The 22,548-nt window shown below is 45.5% G+C and overlaps 1 protein-coding gene and 1 long non-coding RNA gene across 2 annotated transcripts in view; both read left to right on the top strand.

Annotated features, from left to right (window-relative positions):
• Window positions 1–10,328, top strand: part of LOC135111263 (uncharacterized) — a 70,426-nt gene extending 60,098 nt beyond the window's left edge. The window contains exons 3-5 of the long non-coding RNA XR_010273664.1: window positions 6,164–6,246; window positions 9,241–9,303; window positions 9,490–10,328. This is a non-coding gene — a long non-coding RNA (uncharacterized LOC135111263). The remainder of the gene's footprint in view (window positions 1–6,163; window positions 6,247–9,240; window positions 9,304–9,489) is intronic.
• A 222-nt stretch (window positions 10,329–10,550) lies between these two features.
• On the top strand, window positions 10,551–22,089 carry LOC135111300 (uncharacterized). Its single transcript, XM_064024538.1, has 6 exons — window positions 10,551–10,582; window positions 12,301–12,445; window positions 18,593–18,745; window positions 21,167–21,399; window positions 21,696–21,842; window positions 22,054–22,089. Exons 1-4 carry the CDS (start codon window positions 10,551–10,553, stop codon window positions 21,389–21,391), a joined length of 555 nt encoding a protein of 184 aa, XP_063880608.1. The 3' UTR covers window positions 21,392–21,399; window positions 21,696–21,842; window positions 22,054–22,089.
• The last annotated feature ends 459 nt before the right edge of the window (window positions 22,090–22,548 follow it).

Here is a 22,548-nt window from a genome sequence, read left to right as displayed (position 1 = left end):
CTCAAGCTTCCTCGCTAATATTATGTGAAGACGCTGGCCAGCCGAAGCGTGGGAGTGTGTGAAGGAGAGGGTGGGTCTCTGGCACCGCCCACCACAGACCTCATCACGCACGCCAAATCAATACCTTTTTCTATATCGGGTTGTGATTACTATCAGGATTTGTAGTGGACCTGGATTGCGCTTCATGGGAGCTCCAAGATCTTCCCACCTGCTTTTTTTTATTTTGCAATCAGAGCAAATTCAAGAAGTTCTGTCCTTAACTTGCAGTGCGTGGGAGGAAGTAAGATCTGAAGGGAAAATATTGTGCAAGGAAACGTGGAGCGACTCTCTCTCTCTCTCTCTCTCTGTGTGTGCTCCCTTCGCCATCCTCGCTCACGCATAAGATCTTCACAATACCTGTACATTTTTCTTTACTTGATTGTTTTTTTGGTATGTTATTTCCATGTTAGCATTCTTTGTATGAAAGGAAAAATCTGCTCCAGTGCGGGTAATAACTCACGGTTGCGTGGCTGCGTGGGTCGCGTGTGGCTCGTTCAGCGACCACGGTGAGGACATCGGGACACATTCACAGCTTGCTGCACATCTCCGTATGGCTCAAAATGGCAAGCTTTTCTTGTTGGTGCCAGTGTCTCGAGGCTGAGGTGGCCACCAGGCTGCATTGTGGGTCTTAAAAGGGAATCATCACAAATCCTGTCGCCCACACACTCCAGCACGGTCTTCATGTGTGCCGCCCATGCAACACACACACATCAACACTTGATAGCACAACGCACACATTCCTCCACGTATAAAATTTATTATTGCATTTTGAGAGAGAAAGGTATGGTGGTATGTAATCAGATCAGGAATGTAAAAGGTGACGTCGATAAAACTCATAACTAGGTGTGCCGTGAGGATGGTTGGAGCGTGGGGTGGCGTGGGGAGGGCGTAAAAGTAAGTGGGAGGACGTGGAAGGGAGAGGGAGGGCGTGTTGCGCCTGTCGGTGCACTTACCGCCTGTGTCCATCTGGCAGGATAACAAGACACTAAGTGTATCCAGAGGGGTAGTGTTCGTCAGTCCTCCAGCAAGTGTTTGGTCTCCTTCCAGAAATCCATAGATCAGGTTGCATGATCATTGCTTCCCGACGAGACACGCTTCATCCCTGCCTGTCATCACCCTGCAGCTACACTACTATGTTTGTGTGTGTGTGTGTGTGTGTGTGTGTGTGTGCGTGTGTGTGGCTGCCGCCTTTTTCCTCGCCCGGGACAGTTAGTCAATATTGTTTCTTCTCTCCAGCCTTCCGCCCTGTCCTTCCCTCTTGTCTTTGAGCTGGAGGGATGGAGAGGCTCGAAACAGACCTTATCCATTCTTTTTCTTCTGTTCTTTCCGCTCACTCTTCTCTTCTCATTGTCATTCCTAGTAGAGCGGGTGGTAAGAACTGAATGTGACGTCAACAGTTCACAGCCCTCGCAAAGACATGAACAGTCATATAAAAATATAAATTAATCACTCATGGTGGGATGGCGTAGAGTGGAGAGCACGATGGTAACCCTAAACCAAGTAATGAAGCTAATGAAGCTATGTATATTATTTAAATACACACACACACACACACATATGTATATATATATATATATATATATATATATATATATATATATATATATATATATATATATATATATATATATATATATATATATATATATATATATATATATATATATATATATAATTTTCAGCTTCACCTCACCCACCGGTTTGCCTTTCCGTCCCCTCCCCCTTCCCCGCACACCTGCCGTGGCCTGCCTGCTCTTCACATCGTCTCTTGCTGAACCCTGAAGCACCGCCATGAATTCCCTCAAGCTCGTCCGGCGCCTCCTTCGCCCATTCAGCAGAGCCTCCGCCTTGAGGCCGCCCGTCGCTAAGGCCCACTTGTGGCCAGGCTGCTCACCCCTCGGCGCCGCGCCTCGCCCCGGCTGTCCCGCTCACTCTCCAATCCACCACCTTTCCATACTCCAGGCAATCTTCTTATCTAATCACGAATAAGCTTTGAGACAGCGTGAGCAAATGTTTGCTCTGTTAGTATGTACGTGTGGATGGATGAATTATGGATGTGTGTAGGCAGGTAAGGAAGTAAATAGACACGTCACATACAATATTTTCTTTATTTTCAGGTGTCACTGAGAATATAATATGTGTGTGTGTGTGTGTGTGTGTGTGTGTGTGTGTGTGTGTGTGTGTGTGTGTGTGTGTGTGAGCGCGTTTCATTGCTTTTAAACAATCTAGAATACTCCATACATTCATAATAATAAGCGCAGGATCAGGATGGGAGTTTATGGAGAACACCATAATCTTTATGAGTAAGAGTACCGACATTTACGAGTCATGTTTTCAAAGAAGGCAGCCGCCATGCTCCAGACGGCCAGCTGATCAGGACATGCACTGACAGTGTTGGCATGAATTGTCTTTTACCTTCATCGTTTTGTCTTTGTTGAAATACAATCTTGTACATAGACAAGGAAATAAACATTATTCATGTTGCAAGAAAGACGCAGCTCAGCGTGCACGAAGGGCAGGGCGACCAGCGTACAGAAGCACAGCGGCAAACGAGGTGCTGATGTAGAAAATTAATATGAGAACTTGAGACGCAATCAGAAGGGGAACATTAGTTTATGGCACCATTATGTTGTGTGCTACACTCTGAAACTGTAAAAGTGTGCGGGGGATGCACGCGCTCCTATCTGGTGGCGTGGTGGGGAAAGAGGCTTTTTCAATTTTTTTATTGGTACACTTGCTTACTTGTTACAATTCCCTCCCACACTTTCTCTCTCTCTCTCTCTCTCTCTCTCTCTCTCTCTCTGGTGGAGGGGCACTTGGTAGCCACGACCCAACCCGTCCATTGCTTCATTAATTAATCCATCAGTTATTCCCCGCGTGGCGTCACAGGTTTTCAGTGTCTGACACGTTTGATTGGCGTGCCCAGGGATGCGAGCACATATAATATAACAAAACTAACCATGTTCTGTCCGCAGTGCTCTGAAAGGTTTTGACCGGGAGGGATCAGTAAAGGAAACGCGGTAGGAAAGTATTTCTGTGTATTTTTGACAGTAACGTGTGTTTACAGTTAATGTGTCTGAAAAAAAAAAAACTGGCTGGAAGGACGAAGAACCTTTGCTTTTATTATCCTGCGTCCTTTCGCTGCACGGAAACAACCTCGGAAGACCTGACAAGTCCACTGTTATTTTTTCTTCCTTTGAGTTCCTTTGTGGAGTGTCCCAAACACTGGAGCTGGGTTGGAACGAATGGTGTTTATTATTTACGTCATCGAGCTCAACGTAACAGTGGAGGTAAATTCACCCACTGATCTCATTAGCCTTCGTGAAACTGCCTCCAGCAATAGAGCAACTGCTATTTTTCCTCAAATGCGATTTTACCATGACATGTTTGTTTTATGATCACCTAATAATGTACTCAAATTATCGAACTTTATGAGGGAGAGGGAAGAATAATTTATTCATGCATTTTTATTACTAGCGAGAAGAATAATAGCGGGTGGAATTGCTCACTGCTACATTATGCAAGGAAGACAAAGAGCGTACGTGGAAGCGTCACGCAGCGGGACCATGGCAGTGCCCTAGCATTGCAGCCAGCGCACTGAGAGGAGCAGACAGACAGACAGCCTGCCAAACAAACTGGGTCGCGTCCCTCGAGAGGCAGACAGTATTGATGAACAAAAACCACCTAGTGTTGAGGGAGAGAATGTAGGAGGGAGAACTCCAATCACCACCCACCACCACAGCATTACGTAAACCTCTCTCCACAGTCTCCCTCGCATTTACGTAACCTTTCCTTTTTTGTCTGACGCTGCTTCTGTTTCATCGTCTCTCCCCTTTCCTCGTAACTCTCCCCAGCGTCCTTCAAACCCTCCTGACTGTCCTTCAACTTCTCCTTACCCTTTCCCTCTATTCAACATTCCCAGGCTCACCCATGCTTGTGTCCTCACTAGCCCGTGTCCATTCCCTCAATGTCCATCCCCTGCAGCTCTCCTCCTCCACCTTTGCTGGCGTTCTCCTTTCTTATTCCCAACCCACCCGTCAAATATTGTAACTATGTTTTTTCCTTTAACACCTTTACTTCTCTGCAAATAGCTTCCTTTCCCCTTCCATCACTTGTTTCGTCCCAGCCAGCAATCCAGTGGCGTCTACCTACGGCCATCCTCATCCCAGTATAACTCTTCCCTCCCACCTTTCACTGGTTCAGTAATCCTTTTCACTTTAAGGTCTATTTTTCCTCACCCTTCCTGCCCAAGCCCCTCCCCCTGCATTCCTCACCCCGGCAAGTACTCATGCCGCATGCTACTGTTGGTGTCCTCGTCGCCTACCCAGCGGGCCGCCCCTCTCCCCCGTGCCCTTCAATGTAGCCCAGCGTTTGTGCGTCACTATTCTGCGTGTTTTCCAGTGTGTTGCTTTCTAGTGCCCCGTGTTCGGCCCTGATGACCTGGAGGGCTCTCGAGGCTCCTCACTCGCTCCCCGCCAGTCTCCGCTCCCTCTCGCATTGACCCAACACTAGTAACGAGATCCCATTATGTGCCCGCCCGCCTAATAACCTCGTTATGTCCTTAAAGTCTTGTAATTATAACCCGAAAGAACAAACCCCCAAACGTTGGTTTAGTCCTCATTAACATTGTTCTCGCGGTGCAATTATCAAGATCGAGGCTGCCCGAATGACACCCCTTCTCCGGAGGGGCTCATTAACCTCTTATAATTACCACGGAGTGCAGGTAATAGCACCGATGTGTTTTCCACGCTTATTATGTCTTCACTTCCCTGGCCAGACGCTCACCCGGCGACGTGATAACTGCCAGGAGAGGGTGAGGAGGAGAGGGCGGCCACGGCGAGGCAAGGGTGATAACTGGCTTCACCGCCTCACCACACACACCTGTATACTCATACACTTGTGTTGCATTCTGGCAACAACCAAACCACACATCTGTGCAGGACGGCGGGGAACAGTCAGGTGCTGCGCTGTGTGTGTGTGTCACTTCAGTGAATGGTCGATAAAAAAAGAGAAAGAATAAAATAAAGGAAACTAATCAGGTAGAAGGATTAAGTGGTGAAATAACGTGTTGGGGAGAGAGAGAGAGAGAGAGAGAGAGAGAGAGAGAGAGAGAGATGACAGACTACAAACACACACACATAAATGCTTTCTGGCTGGGATAAAGAGAGGGAAAGTCTCAAAAGAAATATAGTTGTGCCTCATTCTCTTTTCTTTTCTTTATGAGGTAGAATAATGTGTCCTCGAAGCCGGGTGGCTTTAGCGCTGAGCTGGAAAGTGTTCAAGTTTTAAAGAAAGGATAGAAAGTGTTGAAATTTTGACTGTAAGCAGAGGAAACCAGACCGCGGAGGGTTTGTGGTGGTGAGAGGCTGCTGGTGTGGCGCGAGGAAGAGAGGGAGGTGGAGGCAATAAAGGAGGAGCATGGGATATCTATCTGCGAGGAAATTCACAGCTATTGAGACTGGCAGAGGATACTAAGCTGACACAGAGAGAGAGAAAGAAAAAAAAAAAGATTTCCTGTCCGGCAATTTTTACCTCATGAGTTTATGCATTGCTTGTTTATTCGTGCATTTATTATTTATGGATCTATCTACATAGTCTGCGTTGTTTCCTTGCCATCCGGCTCGCCGCGGGTTTCCTCACGCACCGCTGCGCTCATTCGTTCACCCGTAAGAGGATGCACGCCCCTTTAAATGTGGATTGGTCGCCACTGCTGTGTGGCAGGAAAGCGTGTTTGTTTGCAGTGTTTGACACTGTTTGGCTGCATCAGTTTGGCCTTGACGCGCGGGTGGCCTCATTCATTTGTCTAACTTGCCGCCTCGGTGAGTCACGAAGCCTGATATTACTGAGGGAGTTTAGGGAGGTGCAGTATATTTGTGTTCCCGATGGGGAATGTTGTACGTACATATTTTTCCTGTTTGACAACGAAGCACAAATTTACACCGCGCTTTGAACTCTATAACACTCGTATGTATATTCCCTGTCATGTATTAATACCCCCACTCTACTTATTCCATACGAGTATTCGAACACATACTAATTTATTCGAATACTCATGTGAAATATATATAGTAACCAACAATCTCCTCCCCCCAATGGTGTCGTCGCGACTGATGCTCCTGAACAGTGCTTCGAATGCACTCCATGGCGGGGTGTTGGAGTCACTGATCGAGGGCGACCCGCTGACCCTGTACTGCGTCGCATCGGGTGGTGAGTACTTGTGTATTGAGTATATTAAGTGTGTGTATTGGATGTGCTATTTGTGTGTTGAGTGTAAGGTCAGTGTTGCCTCAGTGTTGCCTCTTGTACCTTCCCTCACCTGTCCTATTCCCCTTTACCTGCCGGCACCTGCCCTTACCCTCCTTCACCTTCCCTCCAGCTCCTATCGAGGTCATTAGTAGTTAGTTACCTTAATTGGGGAGGTTTTCTTTTTTCTTGCTGTTTTTGCTCCTGACAATTACTCTAACTTTCCCTCCGGGACGAGCAAAGTTAGCTTCGTGTCCTCCTAAATCCTGCATAATAACACTTTATCTTCGCTTTCCTCCTCCCACACGTCCTTCTCTTTATCTCTTCTTCCTTCTTCGTCGTCTTCTTCTTCCAGCATTCTTCCAGTTAATGTAATTTCCTCTTTTTCTTTTTCTACCTTTACTAACTTTTCACCTTTTTATATATTCTTTCCTCCTCTTCATTGTTGTTTTCTTCCATCACTTCGCCTTCCTCCCCTTCCTCTCATTCTGTCCAATCACATCCTACCTTTCTTGCTTCTTACCTCATTTAACTCCTTTCTTATTTACATATTTCCTTCTTTTATTCCTTTCTCACTTCCTCACTTCCGAGTCCTCATTCCAACTATTCGCAATCTGCCTCCGAGGTGTCACTTCATAACCCACCTGACGAAGACGTTGCCGCAGCCTGACCTCGGGAATTGGAAGGTTATTATTGTTGTTGCTGTTGCTTCTGTCACCACCACCACCATCCCCACCGCCTCCTCCTCCTTCTCCTCTTCCTCCTCCTCCTCCTCCTCCTCTTCCTCCTCCTCCTCCTCCTCCTTTTCCTCTTCCTTCTTCTCTTCCTTCACTGTTCCCGTGCATGTTGATGATAATTATTATTTTTATTGTTTTCTTCTCTGAATCTCGTTATCTTTCACCATTTATTGAGTTTTTACTGCTCTCTCTCTCTTCTCTCTCTCTCTCTCTCTCTCATTTCTGCTTGTTTTTCTCGTTTCTCATTTAATTTCTGTACTTTGCTTCCGTTTTGTTTTGTTCATCCTCATTTTATTCATTTTTTATTAACTTTTATCATCTACGAACTCTTGATCTTTTCTTTTTCATCTCTAATTTCTTCATTTTCTCGCACGCATTCATGTTTCGTTTGATATTTTTTTTTCTTCTTTTTGTTCACCGATATTCTTTTTTTTTCCATTTTGCTTTCTATATTTGCTCATGCTTATTTCCATATTTTTTTCTTTATTCCTGTGTGCAGTTGGCCCATTTTTATTCTTTCTATGTTGCTATTGTGCAGTTTATAACATACATACATACATACATACATACGTACATAAAGGGGAGCCCGCTTTGTCCTTCAGTTCCATGTTTATTTTATTTTCTACGTGTGTTCCATGACTGTTTTCTTCAGTAATTGTATAACCATCCACGCACTCACTCATGCATCTCTCTCTCTCTCTCTCTCTCTCTCTCTCTCTCTCTCTCTCTCTCTCTCTCTCTCTCTCTCTCTCTCTCTCTCTCTAAGCGTTCTTTGCATCACCACACACACACACACACACACACACACACAAGTATTGCAGTCAGGCGTAATTTGTTTAACGTGACAATTTCACGTTTATAGTCTTAAAAATGTTGCATTACTAATAATGGCTAAATGATAGTGGGGATATGCTGAGTGTTCACACGGCGTCGCCACAAAGGTTCCCTCATAGCACTGCCACCCACACCGAGTCCTTAGCCAGCGGGGCAACTCTTTCAGTCTCAGAAAGGCCAAGGCTTTGATGTCGTGCCTTGATCGCCAAAATGATGTTTTTTCTATTCAAACAAAACTATGTAAAACTGAGAGGTGATTTCCGCTCTGTTGAGTGTTAGACCATCACCATTTAACGTAAAGATAATCACGCCCTTTACACTCGGAATGGGGACGGGGAAGGGGATAGTGAAAATTAACGTCCAATACGATTCTTGTTCCCCTTGTGCATGCAGCTATTTAAATTCATCCGTATATCATATTGATGACATTTCAGATTACCGCCATATTTTGTAAGCGTCCCCCTGCTAATCGGATTTAACTGTTGTCCCACAAATTGCTTGATTAATCATCATATATTGCTTTCCCTCCCCCTTTTGTACAAATATACATACAAACACACACACACACACACACACACACACACACACACACACAGAGAGAGAGAGAGAGAGAGAGAGAGAGAGAGAGAGAGCACACGACCAGCATCTCAGTCTGACGGATTCTCAACATTAATACACTTTTCCGAACATACAGTGCTTTACCTCACATTCTCAGGTTAGGTTGGGTTTGTGCAGCCAAACATGTAACTTTGGCCGCGTGCTCCTTGTCTTTGAACCCACTGGCACCAAGCTGCTTTTGACTGAAACACCACTAATTCTCCAGTCTTACACGTTGTCCCTGTGCAGTGACTTGTATAAGTATGCACCTCATGTTTTTTTTTTAATCGAGGGCATTGCTGGAGTGATTGCTTGTAACAAAGAACTCTGCCATTTAAGTTTTTACACAATTTTCCATGTTCTCTGAATGTTCATAACGGAGAGGCAACTCATACGAAGTACCGTGTAATCGTCCATTGCCAGAGATACACGTTCCTTGTATGTTTCTCGCCACAGTCGTACTAAATCTCCTTTACGACTGGCCGAAATTCCATCCCCGGTAAAGTTCCGAACTCCAGGTAACATTTATTGCGTTGTCAGGTATCGAGTTTAAAACATTAGCCAGTTTTTTGTTTCTTTCTCCCTTATTTTTTTAATTGAAGCGCGCTGTTTCCATCTCTTCTTATCTTCCGAAGTTGCACTAAGAGAGAGAGAGAGAGAGAGAGAGAGAGAGAGAGAGAGAGAGAGAGAGAGAGAGAGAGTGTGTGATTATTGTTGGTATGATGCTCATGACAAGTATGACGTAAAGTGAAGTAAGAAGCGCCTCAAACACCAGCCATTATATCCACAGTGATGGCGTGACAGCTGGTGATAGAGCGATGGTCTGGCAGTGCTGCACTAATGTTGCCTGAAGGTAAAGAATTATCTCAAAGTAGTCATGTTACCGAGCAATTGGCCCTTCAACTCTGCCGTTCAGTGACACGAGAACTCAGTCGCATCGTCATATTTTAAGATAAATTGACTTCGTATTCTTACTAAACCCATTATTTATTTGCAAGCTCCCAGATCTCCCAGATTATTTGCATCTACACAATTCCAGTGACTGCCAAAGTGTTCGTTCGCATGTCATCAGGTGGCAATGAAAGAGCCAGAATCCGAGACACTCACTGTAGTCTAGTAATGGCTGTTGTTGAAGCAGCGCTGTCAAGCCTGCCCGGCGCTGTATGCCTGCCTGCACATATCTGTATCCTCACCACGATGCTGCAGGTGCTGAGCTGCGAACGGTGCCGGCCCCACATATTCTTCCCCGTCCGGACACCAAAATAAACAAGATCACCAGAGAAAATAATATATTCGTGTAATATATTTCAACGTTCATATATATTTTTTATTTTGTTATTCATTTATGTATTTGTTTATTTATTTATTTTTGTAAAAGCAATGATATTACGATGTTTCAGTATATTACAGATGCAATAAATGCGTTAGCTGGATGTAATGCAGGCGTTAATTATCACATATTTATTTCTATAGATGCTTCATGCACTTGATACTTTCACTCGTATAAATATTAAACAACATTTTTATTCGTAATGCAATATTACAAGGCAGAATATTAGAGCAAACCCTTCTGGCAACGCTCGTGGAGGACCCTGATGCGAGACTCTCTTTGGCCTGACGTCGTGCCTTGCTTCCTGCAGCGAATCTTTGTACCCAATCCGTCACTTCGAGGGATGCCCTTTGTGTATCTTTCGGGGATCTGTGTCGGTGCCTCCTCTTCGCTGCCCTTCCTTCCCCCGCCGCCTGGGGATGATGGTGAAGGTGGCATGCGTCCTTCTATTTTTCTTCCTCTCCTCTGTTGCTTTCTTTCACTTTTCCGGGTCCCTGAAAGGTGGTGGCATGTGTTGGTGACTCCTTTTCCATCTTCCTCCCTCTCCTTACCACCTGAAAACAAGGGCAGAACGGTGTAAGGCTTCACCACCACCACCACCACCACCACTTGCACTGCACGTTTCATTGTGAGGTCTTTGTAGCACATAATTACTTAATGCTTTATGACTGAAAGGAAAACTGCTCACAGTAAACTCGAATTACGTGCATGTGAAGAATGTAAACAATGGACTGAATGGAGAAAATCTGGTATATAAATTTTCTCTCGGCATGAACATAGTTGCCTTCATTGATGCAAGCGAGTGTTTAACTTTAATTCTTACTCTTGTTAATGTATCGCTTTTTGTTATTTTTCTTTCAGAGTTATTAGTTTCGTAAATTAATCTAATTACAAGACAACTTAGATATATCTTTCTTGTTCTTTGTACTTGTGCTTTCTTTACTCAAGTTGAACCTTTTGTATCGTTTTTACGCTGAAATCTCACGAATATTTATTTATATATTTATTTATTTTTTTGTGTGTGTGTGATTAATTAAACTCTTCTTTCCCTCCTTCCCTTCCCTTTTTCGTGGTCTGTTCCTCCCAAATAACTGTAATTCCCTTTCATTCCTCAGTCTTCTCCTTATCGTAAGCGGACGCCTTCCTTTTCCTTGCCATCTGCATATTCATGCGTGCTCACCTCCATCCTCCTTCCCTTTATATTTGTACTTGATCCTGCTCTTTCAACACTCCTTTCTCTCTTTTCGTTTTATATATATTTGTTTTCTTTCTCGATTCCTACAAAATGTCCCATTGTTTTATTTTTCCTTTTCGCGTCCTCTTTTCTATATATATTTTTCCAGGTTCAGCATTTCTTGTTACCGCTTTTCTTTTCTTTCTCTTTTTATTCTAAACCCTTCCTAACTGTTACCGGTTAGTTAGTCTTTTCTCTCTCTTTCCTTTTGCCTTCCCTCCCTTCCTCTCCTCCTCCCTCCCTTCCTGCCTCTCATCTCTTGCCTCTTCCGTTCCTCTCACCCCCTCATTCGTTCATCTGTGACTTACCTCCCTGTCTCTTGTCCTTTCTTCTCGTTGACTCTTCTAATTCTTCCTCTTACCTCGTATCGTCTGTCCGTCTCCTTTCCTTTCGTTCATTTTTGTCTTCTCATGCCTCCTGACTTCCCTTCTCGTCTCTCATTGCTTCCTCCTCCTCCTCCTCCACACTCTCTCTCTCTCTCTCTCTCTCTCTCTCTCTCTCTCTCTCTCTCTCTCTCTCTCTCTCTCTCTCTCTCTCCTCCCTAATGTTTCCCACAGGTGGCATTCCAGAGACGCACACTTTTTGCTGCAGCTGTCCTTCCTTCCCTGTCTCCTCAGGGTGACACGCTTCATCCCCTTTACACATCCTCACCCTTCTTCCTTCCTTCCTTCCTTGCTTCATTCCTTCCTTCCTTCCCTTTTTCCATCCTCCATCCCCGCCGCCAAGGCTGATCCGCATACGTTCTAGTGGCTAATCCAAACACTCATCCACACACGGCCTTGTTACTGATCCACTGGCTGATCCACACTCTGATCCACACACAAGCATCGGCGGTGAAATATTAGTGGTTCGACATTTCGCTCTACCCGGTTCTGCTGCCCCTGCCGGTCAGCACTTGCCTCGTCCGCTTACTGCTTCTTACCTTCTGCTGCTTCTCTTCCTCCTCCTTCTCCTCCTCCTCCTCCTCCTCCTCCTCTTACTCTTCCTTCCCCAGCGAAATTCAGAAACAATCCCTTCCAGGAAGTCCTCAACATCGTAACAAGATTTCCTCAATCGGTATTATTGACTCGCCCTCGCTATTCACGGCGGTTCAGATTGCTCCTCGCTGATACAGGTCGCTGCCTTAATACTATATATGTATTTTTTTTTCGCTAAGCCACCAGTATCAAATTAGGGAAGAGTAATATGATTCGTACACACACACACACACACACACACAGAGAGACAACAGGTATTGATCAAATTTTATATAAGGCAGTACATGTGAAAGCCGATTCCTCAATCAGTACTGACACAGCGTTGCCTGGCACAGCACAGCATGAGTCGCGTCTCGGCAGCCACACAGTACCGAACCTCACATGGGAAAGTAACCACAACCTTCTCTGTAACCTGAGAGTTGATACTGAAAGACACAAGCGTATATACGGAACTGTGAGTAGCATAACTTTCATTACAGAGAATTAGGAGTTAGGAGATGTAAATATAACATTGAAATGAATAGCAAACAGACCATTACTGCACAAGATACATGTACCGTGAGGGAGTGAAGGCACTTTTAAATGTATAAACCTCGCGTGTCTATTTGCAAGGGAACGAATAAAATTTCTCTCTCTCTCTCTCTCTCTCTCTCTCTCTCTCTCTCTCTCTCTCTCTCTCTCTCTCTCTCTCTCTCTCTCTCTCTCTCCTTTTAAAGCTGTAAAAGCAGATATAGAATAATGCTTAATTCACACATTTATATTGCACAGAGGAATGTAAAAAGCAAAGTTATGAAGAGAAGAGTGGTAAGCAAACATACTTTTAATGCTGTACTTTCTATTTGTATATTCATCATTGAAGGAAAAGTTAAGAGAAAAATGAATAATTTTATAACGAAAATTTGCGAAGCGAGTTTCTGATTCTGGTTCGCCCGAGCTGACCGCCGTGTGCATAGCTAAAGGAGAGCGAGCCCAGGCAATAGGGTAAATAAATAGATAGATCATTGAATGGTGAGTGAGCTGGCCTCCTTTAGACTGTCAGAAGCGCCATGACTCACTGGACGCACATTGTTCATCATTCACTAAACTTTCCAGGCTGCATACGTAATACATATCACTTCAATGTGCAGATGTTATTCAAGTGGATGGATGTTTCTACTAGTGAGGGATGGGCTCCCGTAATCCACGCTGCCTCTCTTTTCAGTCTTTCTTTTCATATCCCCTGTATTCTTTAAAGTATCGCTGGGAACGGCTCATTCTCGGGTCTCTATCTATCAGTGCCTGTGATGTGCTGCCTTGCGTCTGTTTAGCCGTGCATCACCTACTCATCCCCTGTTACGGCGCCATCAACCATCAATTCACCTACGTCTGGCAGCGCCGGGAGATAGGAGAGGTTAAAAATAAAGCCTCGTGGTATCGGACGCGCATCCCTTGTCTGCTTCAAATCCAATAAATGTGTAGCCGCGTGTGGCTGCTCGGGTTGGTGTGTGGAGTCGAGGGAGTAATGGGTGTAATGACAGCCCTTCAGGTAGAAATGAAGGGGAGATTCACTTCATGGTGTCGAAAGAATACGCCATAAAGTAGAAATACATAGATTATTCCTTAAATGAAGATTGTGAAACTAAGCATGGTTCAGTGAGACTTCAAGGACTTGGAAGCATGGGTAACTCAAGCTTTCCGCACTTAACTACATGATTCGACGTACGTATGTTATAGAAACCATAGAGTAGTGCCGCGTATAGTGTGTGATAAGGTGTGGGAAGGACGCGAGTGGGTTTCACTTGAATGCAGTAAAGGGACGCGTCATGGAAAGTTTGTCTCTAATTGAAATGAAAGGTTGGTGTGGAAGAACGAGGAGAGAATAATAATGATGGTTTAGTGTGTGTGTGTGTGTGTGTGTTGATGTCAAGGAGGGAGAGGAAAATATGAGAGAGAGAGAGAGAGAGAGAGAGAGAGAGAGAGAGTTGGTTTTACTACCGCGGTACCGACGACAATTAAGAATGTTGAGAAAAATGTGTGAGTAACGGACAGGGAAGGGAGAAGTGTCAAACAGAGCAATGCAAGGACGATATGAATTAAAGGGAAAGAATAAGATAAAGGGAAAGCACGATATATAACTTGGAGTTACAAAAAAAGGGTGCACACACACACATGGGACTGACTTTTAAAAATATGACAGACTCCCTCCCTCATCTGGCGTAAATGATGCACTCCTCCCTTTCGTCAGTGTTCATGCTTGCCGTGTTTAAGACAGTGTAGCGAGCTGCCCGCGCCCTTGTTTCACAGTGAGTAATGGCGGTGTGCACGGGAATGTCTTACTCTGCACCCTTTTACCAGTACCCGCGACGTCCACATTTTACTCGCGAAACATTGCTTGTCGTGACCAGGCCCTCGCTGCCTCCCATTTCTGTCCAACTTAAGGTGGGATTCACTCCCGGGCTTAGCAGCGCTGCTCCCCGCGCCGCCGCGACCAAAGCAACAGGAATTACCGCGGGAACAAAACAAACAAATAAATTAAGTAAATGGATTCATATTGAATAGTTTTATACGGATTAATTCCTCATATTTTGATAATGAAATATAAATATCCATTACACACACACACTCTCTCTCTCTCTCTCTCTCTCTCTCTCTCTCTCTCTCTCTCTCTCTCTCTCTCTCTCTCTCTCTCCATCATCACAATCATCATCATTATCATCACTCCGACCCAAGTCTACCCACCTGTTTCCCCATCACCACCCTCTCCATCATAAACACTCATTGACCACCACCTCCTCCATTGCGGAAGATGAAAAAGTCCATTTGTATTGTGATGAGGAATTTCAGATAATTATAATATTGTGTATGACGAGTTACATACGCAAAGCGGCATGGACAGACAGACGGAGTTGCGTGTGTCAGTGGCTGCAAGGAAGGGCGGGCCATGGACGGCTGGTCGGGGGAAAGTTTTGCGGTGAATGTGAGTCAAACAAAACACAGGCAATGAGACGCTGAGTTGTGGACGCATAAAAGGTGGAAAGCTTTTAAAGTTGCGTCAGCGAGAGCCAGGCACACACGCACACGCACACACACACACACACACACGCACACTTTCCTGGCACCGTTTCATTCTGTACCTAATTTTCATTTGCTTTTATCCTGAATGCCGCGACACGCTGAGCTTTTTTCGTGTCGAGCAGAGAAATGTCCAAACCTTTGAGAGAAGCTTCAAAACTTTCACGGCTATTAACTTTAAAATGACATAAAACATCATATCACGGTTATTTTGAAGCCTATTGGGCCGGTGAGGCGAGTTTGGCTCATCCCGACTTGATTTTTACTATTAAAACTTTTTGTTCAGCAATGGAGGGCAGGTTGCAGCGCTGTGAGAATTCTGAGCTACCGGCGATCAGATAATGCACCATTGTGGTCTCCCTGTGTGTGTGTGTGTGTGTGTGTGTGGGTGTGGGTGTGGGTGGGTGGGTGGGTGCGAGCCTCGTATCTGTGGACAGTCGTTGCTGTTACCATCAACCTCGCTTCTCTGGCCTCCATGTGAGTGTGGACCAGCGGACAGCCTCCCGCAGTTGTTCCTCCTCCTCTTAGGATTTCTTTTTGTTTTACTTTTCTACCCCCTTTTACTGCAAACCAGCCAAATAAACCACCCTGACGAGCGAGCCAACCAACGCCCACCACTCCAGGGAAACGACTCTTCTGCAAACAAGGTCACACCGTCCATCCCACTCCCCACTCCCCTACTCCACCTACACCCTCCCTCTCCTTGAATCTCTCCCTCACCCTCTGTCTCGTATCCCTGAACCTTTTCTGCCCTTCCTTCCTCGATCCACACGCTTCCGCTGCCTGCCCTGTGCCTTATCACAGCCTCCCATTCCCTCAGTCTCTATGTAACCCTTCCTTTCCTCCTCCCAAACCCTCCCATCCACTGCCCCCTGACCCCTGTCCCTCTCCCTTTCCGACCATTCCCGCTTCCCATTCAAAGCTCATCAGCCTACACATGCATGGCCAATTTGCCCCAACATTAGGTCGCCTGCACTGTTTTCCTCCTCTCCACCATCACCATCACTGCCACCAGTAACAACCAACACGTGCGGCAGAGTAGGGCGCCATGTGCATCCCTCTGCGCGTAAAGACTTGCACTTCTTGTTCCTTTTTTGCTATCATATCCTTCACTTTCATTATTCCCAGTCGTCAGCATCGCCACTGCCAACACCACCACCTCTTCCCTTCCTTGGCAGTAACATTTTCTCTCTCCCTTTCCTCTTCTCCCACTCCTCTGGTCTCACTTCTCGCCCTCCAGCTTCCCATTACAAGCTATTGCTCCCGACCCTCGCGTGCAAGCTGACTTCATGCCGCTTCCCTCTGCTGTCCACCTGTTAAGACTTGACCTTTGCTGATATTGCGAAAAGTGGAGAAATAACGCTTATTGCAAGCATTTCTTTTTTTGTTTTGTTTGTGGTGATAGTGGTGTGTGTGTGTGTGTGTGTGTGTGTGATGGGAGTGGTGTTGATAGCAGCTGTAGTGGTAGTGGTGGTATTGGTCATGGTAGCAGCAGCAGCGGCAGTCGTTGGGATGGTGGTGGTGGTGGTATTGGTGGTAATGGACAACAAATTGGCAAGGACTCGACGCAAATCGGTGGGTGGTAAGTGTGGGAAGGCAAGCGTTACTTTTAGGACGTTCCTGTAGCATACCTTTTCCACTAGTGTGTGTGTGTGTGTGTGTGTTTCCGCTCGCAGCATGTAACTGGAACGAATCTCTCAATCTCTCTTAACAAAACAACGCAGGAAAGACGACGTTGTTTGGCTGGAGTGTGTAACCTTCACCACACACACACACACACACACACTGCGGGTATACAGGCTTCATTCCCTTATCACGGTAGTAGTACGAAGTGGGTGACAGTCCCGGCGAGAGGCGGTGAGCGGTTTTCCTGTCCCGTCTTCCTTTTCCTCTTTCCTTGCTCCTTCATGGTTTTGCGTGTGTGTGTATGTGTGTGTGTGTGTGTTTACTGCAGAGTAGGTCTACTGGTGAGCACGCTACTTTTGCATCAGTGATTACTAACCTCTGTGTGTCTGACTAATACTAAGGCGACACGTCATAGTGTTGCCAGCTGGGAAACAAGTTGGAGAGGGTTCAGTTTCGAGGTGGCTGTCACGGTGACTGGGTGAAGTGTGAATGCTATTACCGGACTTATTTCACTGCAGTATTATGTTTATAAGACAACACAACGGTACTGTTTGTGTTCATACGGCTTTATACAGCAGTCTGAACAGTGTCTGGAGTGTGACAGGCCTTGTAAGTACAGTATATTCATATATAAGGTAATATTCCGTTGGTTACATTAATGTCCTCAGGGATTATGGTACTTTGGGTACATTTAGGTTAAGTTAATGTCCTTACACACACACACACACACACACACACACAAGCAGAGGATGGAGAGGCGAGGATGGGGAAAGGAGGAGCGATAAGGGGGGGGGAACAAGAGGGGGGATAAGGTGATCTGTCTTCGAGTAACAGGGCACACACACACACACACACACACACACACGGAGAATATGTTAATTACGAGGTTATATATATATATATATATATATATATATATATATATATATATATATATATATATATATATATATATATATATATATATATATATATATATATATATATATATATATATAGCGGTAATTTTTTCTGCCCATTTTTTTTTGTTTTACTATTTTTTTTTTTATTTCAGCCTATACATTTTTCTTGCTTCTAAAAATCGTTCATGATTTTTATTTTTTTATTTATTTATTTATTTATTTTGTTTTCATTTCTGTTCACTTCGAGAGAGAGCACGCTCTTAACAAAAGATTCTCAACTCCCTGACGTGGGTCCCTCGCCATGCATTCCAAAGTTTCACTCATCACGAATCCTGCTCGAATCTCATACGTAGCTTTACTGCCTGAGGAATGCAACACTTGGCACGTCACTCTACACACACACACACACACACACTTATTGGAACAAGACATCAGCTTACATCACTGTGTGATGTAAGCTAATGTGTTTAACGTACAAACAAGCCAGCCAGATAGTCTCGGCGAGCCGCGACGCCTCCTTCCATCAGCCGTCTCGCAGTTTCTCAAGATCACTCTGAAGGCACACTCCTTCTAGTTCGGAAGCTGCAGAGTTGCAATTTCCTTATCGCCGGCACACACTGAGAGAGAGAGAGAGAGAGAGAGAGAGAGAGAGAGAGAGAGAGAGAGAGAGATGACAAATTTATTTTCACACAGGAAATAAGTCATCCATACGTTTTGTACTCCTGCCTTTTTATCTGTTTGGGGTGGAGGCTTGGTTTGTACTGACGCAGATCATTCTTCTCTCCCATAAAGCTGTCATGTCCACTAAAAAATAGGTATTGCAGCCTGCAGAACACACACCCCCCACCCTCACGGCAAGCTCAGATAGGACCCACGGGAGCAACTAAACCAATGTTACTGCGCCTTTTTCTCCTTTTTCCCAATATCACCTGGCGATAGCAGGTGTGTGTGTGGGTGTGTGTACGTGTGTGTGTGTGTGTGTGTGTGTACATGTTCAAGTGCATCTTCTTCCGTTCCCGCAGGTGCTGTCTTGTGTGGTGGCGGCGCTGGGGGTGGTGATGCACGACATGAGGGCGAGCGTGTTGGTGTACGACAACAATCTTGTGCTTCAGATGGTGAGTCGAGTCTCATCCGGGAACTACACGTGTGCCGCCACCAACACCCTCACCGCCACCGTCAGTAACAGTGCTGCTTCTCGTGTGTGTGTGTGTGTGTGTGTGTAAGAGAGGAAAAATGTTGAGGCGAGGGGAACAGAGACCAAAAGTTGTAAGAGTAGAAAGGAAGAGGAAGAGGAAATATAAGAGGGGAGGAGGAGGAAGGCACAGTAAAGGGATGAAAAGAGGGAGAGATCAAGGTAGGAAAGAAACGAGGGAATCAGGCAGGGAGTGTGAAGCGCGTGCAGGGAGGAAGGGAGGGGAAAGAAAGGTACACACAGATGGAGGAAAGAACTGAAACTGAGAGAAAAGTCAGGGAAGGAAAAGTTTGTTGTAAATATCAAGAAAATAACAAGGGGAGAGGAAACTGTGGCGGTGAACGATGGATCACAGAGAGGAAGTGAGGAAAACAACACACACAACACACGCACACTCACACGTCGGACGATAATATAAGTAAAATAATAATTGTATAAACAACATTATTGATTCTCTCTCTCTCTTTCTCTCTCTCTCTCTCATGGCACTTCCAAAACCCTGTGTGTGTGTGTGTGTGTGTGTGTGTGTGTGTGTGTGTGTGTGTGTGTGTAGTAACAGTAGCAAAAGTAGTAGTAGTAATAGTAGTGCTTTTTGTTGTTGTTGTTGTTGGTGGTGGTGGTGGTGGTGATAGTGGTAGTGGTGTTATCACGCCACCAGCATCAACAACAGCAGCAGCAGCTGAGATCACAAAGTGAAGCTGCGCCTCTTGCGGGTTCCCTTTGAGAGTGAGCAGTATTGGAGCAGTATTGGCGCTGGTCAGTCGTCAGCTGTTCACACACCAGTCTCCCCCTCGCTCCGTGCTGCCCGCGTGCGTGTGTCAAAAGGAAGGGAGTCCAACAAAATATTGGGGTAAAATTTTATTCGAGCGTCCCAGTGCTTATTTTTCCTTCCTTTGATCACCTGTTGCGGCTCAGTTGACTCAAGTCGTAATCTGAGTTTGGGCAAAGGCTTCGTCCTGTCATCCTCGCTATTTGGGTTTTGATTCCGCGGCCGCTTTAGATCAGATTCTCATGTCACATGCAGAAAAGCGAGGTGAAGCAAAACGGTGTACCCTCACTCCCGCACCTTCAATGGAAGCGGTGAAAAGTGTCTGGTGATGGAGCCTGTATTGATGCTGTCAGTATACGTTCAGCGTAGTGATGCTGTCTGTTCAGGGAAGTTTATACTCGTGTGACAACCAGTAGGTATTTTCCTTGTCCATCCTGAACCCTTCTCCAGGACGTTTGTGAATTGTGGTTGATGATTCTGTATTGGTGTGATGACTTTGTCGCTTGTTTTTCATCAGAGTGGCAAGAATTTGGTCTTATTTACGCGCGCGCACATACACACACACAAAAAAGAAAAAAATGGAGAGGGAAATGTTACTTATGCGTCTCTGCAGGAAGACAATGCTGTTGTACTTTGCTTTATTTATTTTTTTTTTTTTTTTAATGGCAACAAATTGAAAAACAGAGTAAAGAATTTAGTCAAAGCCATTGCAGGTTTTCTAATGGCCAATTTTCTGCCCGGGGATAAAAGCATTACTGTTGAGTTGGGCAAACACTTTGAACTGTGGGCGTGTGTAATGTGCACCCCGCCATCATAACCACGAGTGCACCGCTGCCGTAAATACGCGACGCTCACTGCGCCATTTCGTAATGACCACTAACGACGCAGTGCAGCCACTCACCTAAATGAGAATCACCGATCTATTTCGATAATATTCCAGTATAGTGAGAGAAAATGATAAGTTATCGCAGGTAACATTTGAAACTTACCTGACATAAAACAAAAGTCCTCATTACTTTTAAACAGTCCATGTATAAATTGTCAAAGATGTTTGATGATTCAACAGACAGGAAGTTGATGAAGAAATTAGGATATGATGGAGGCCACGCGTGCGGCTCACGAGGTGCACGATGAGGTTAATTGCGTTGCTGTGGCGGCCTTGCGATGTGTGTTTTACTGTCCCAGAGAGGCGTGGAGAGTGCGGCGTCCTCTCCCTGGTGGCGGCGAGGCTCGGGGTGGATTTACCTGCAACATTTTATGGCGTGAGGCGTATCTAAACGTTCATTAGTATTGCGCATACATGTCGAGGCACGAAAAGGAATACTGGTACACTTGGTTTTGGTGTAACGCAGAATTAACAACACCATCCGCCGCAGGGTTCACCGCTAAACCAATCTTCATCGTGTCGCCTCGTTTGTAGCATTGTGTCCAGGATTGTATCCACCAATTTACCTCGTTCCTCGTCCTTTTTTTCTTTGATACCCATGAAAATGGAGACAAGTTTGGGGAAGACGAAGTCAGGTGCTTGCAGGCGCCAGTCAGCCTGCGTGAAGCTGATGCACACTCGAAATGAGGAGCAATAAACTTTTTATTTGTTATTTGATTGAACTAATTGCGTTTTCCTTTTCATTTCAGTTTGAGGAATTCATCGAGCCAGCCCCCCCGCGATCCCAGGAAGCCACCCTGGCAGGGCGCCGCTCCCCCGCCACCCTGCACGCCGCTTCATCTCCCCTTCCTCCTCCTCTGCCCCGCTTCCCTTTCCTTCCCTCCTACCTACGCTCCTCTCAATTATATATTTCTAGTGACTCTTTTAAAAACAAGGAAGAGAAGCATTTATACAAGATATGGGTGATTGTATAATTTGGAAGGTTTGTGTGGCAAATGCGACACACTCCCCATCAGGAGGGAGCGTGTCTCCGGAATGGTAGTTCTTCCGGATGATCTTAACCTGTATTTTGTAACATGTCGTCTGTTTTTACTTGTAATAGTGATGACATAATAGATAACAAGGCTGAATAGCGGGACATGTGCATCAGGCAGCCTCTGTCAGCCTATATAGGATTTGCATTGAATACCTACTTCTTTATTATCATTCACCTTGGCCATAATATTATAGATCTGTATACCAGTGTCATTTACACACATTTTTTATTCATATCTCCAGGAAAAAAAAGTAATCTACAGGAAGAAATTATTGGAAATTGAAGACTTCAACACTGGGCATGCGCAGCGCAGGCAGGAAAGCTGTCCGTGTTGTTCGAGGCAGTTCTTGGCCGGTCACGACAAGATGGTGTCTGCGCGCTCCCAGCTGGTATGGTGCATTTTCTTGCTCATGAAATAGGAAAGGAAGGTACAAGGTGTTAGGAAAGAGCATGTCCTCTGCCTGGCCGTGCATGGTGACGGCTAGACAGCATAATATAATAGGTAATATGCAAGATACCAGATAATATGTAGGATACTAGATTAGCATTGACCATCTGACATGTACTGTAGAGCCTGAAAGAAATCATCTGTTGCTACAGTGGTTCTGTTGCCGGGTGTGTGCCCACGCCAGGCCATCTTCATCTGCCCTATGTCACCCAGGATGCCACATGCCTGCCCCACCACTCCCCAGTAATCCCCAGAACTCGTGCCTCGCATGGCGAGGGACCGCAGGCTCGCACCTCTCGCTGCTGGATAAAGTGTAGCGCAGAGTGGAGAGGACCATCCTGGACGACCAGTCTGGACAGCAGAGCAATCTGCACAGACTGTAGCACCGACAGGATGTGGCGGGCCTCGCCACTCTACAAAGTGCAGGTGCAGCGCACCATCAACCAGCCCGCCGCTCAGAGACGCGCACGAGAGCGGCACTCACTGCGCCTACAGCCCTCTTTATGGGGCACTCAAACTCAAGCCATCATCTTCTGTATATTATTTTTTTACGGGGTTAGGTTTTGAAATTGGTGGTCTTTAACGCTACTATTAACCTGTAAAACAACCTATGCAGTATGCACTGTACACTAGTGATTTCGTAAATG

The sequence above is a fragment of the Scylla paramamosain genome, chromosome 21 (assembly GCF_035594125.1).
Source record: "Scylla paramamosain isolate STU-SP2022 chromosome 21, ASM3559412v1, whole genome shotgun sequence".
Classification (NCBI taxonomy): domain Eukaryota; kingdom Metazoa; phylum Arthropoda; class Malacostraca; order Decapoda; family Portunidae; genus Scylla; species Scylla paramamosain.
Note: the sequence above shows the minus strand (reverse complement) of the source record. Positions and strands in the feature narration are given on the sequence as shown.

Bases quoted from the DNA above. Each gene is read 5' to 3' on its own strand.
- LOC135111300 (XM_064024538.1), top strand. From the start codon at position 10,551: ATGAACATAGTTGCCTTCATTGATGCAAGCGA. The intron at 10,583-12,300 runs GTGTTTAACTTT...TTCCTCAATCAG, and splicing joins GCCTTCATTGATGCAAGCGA to TACTGACACAGCGTTGCCTG. The intron at 12,446-18,592 runs GTGAGTAGCATA...CCGTTCCCGCAG, and splicing joins ACAAGCGTATATACGGAACT to GTGCTGTCTTGTGTGGTGGC.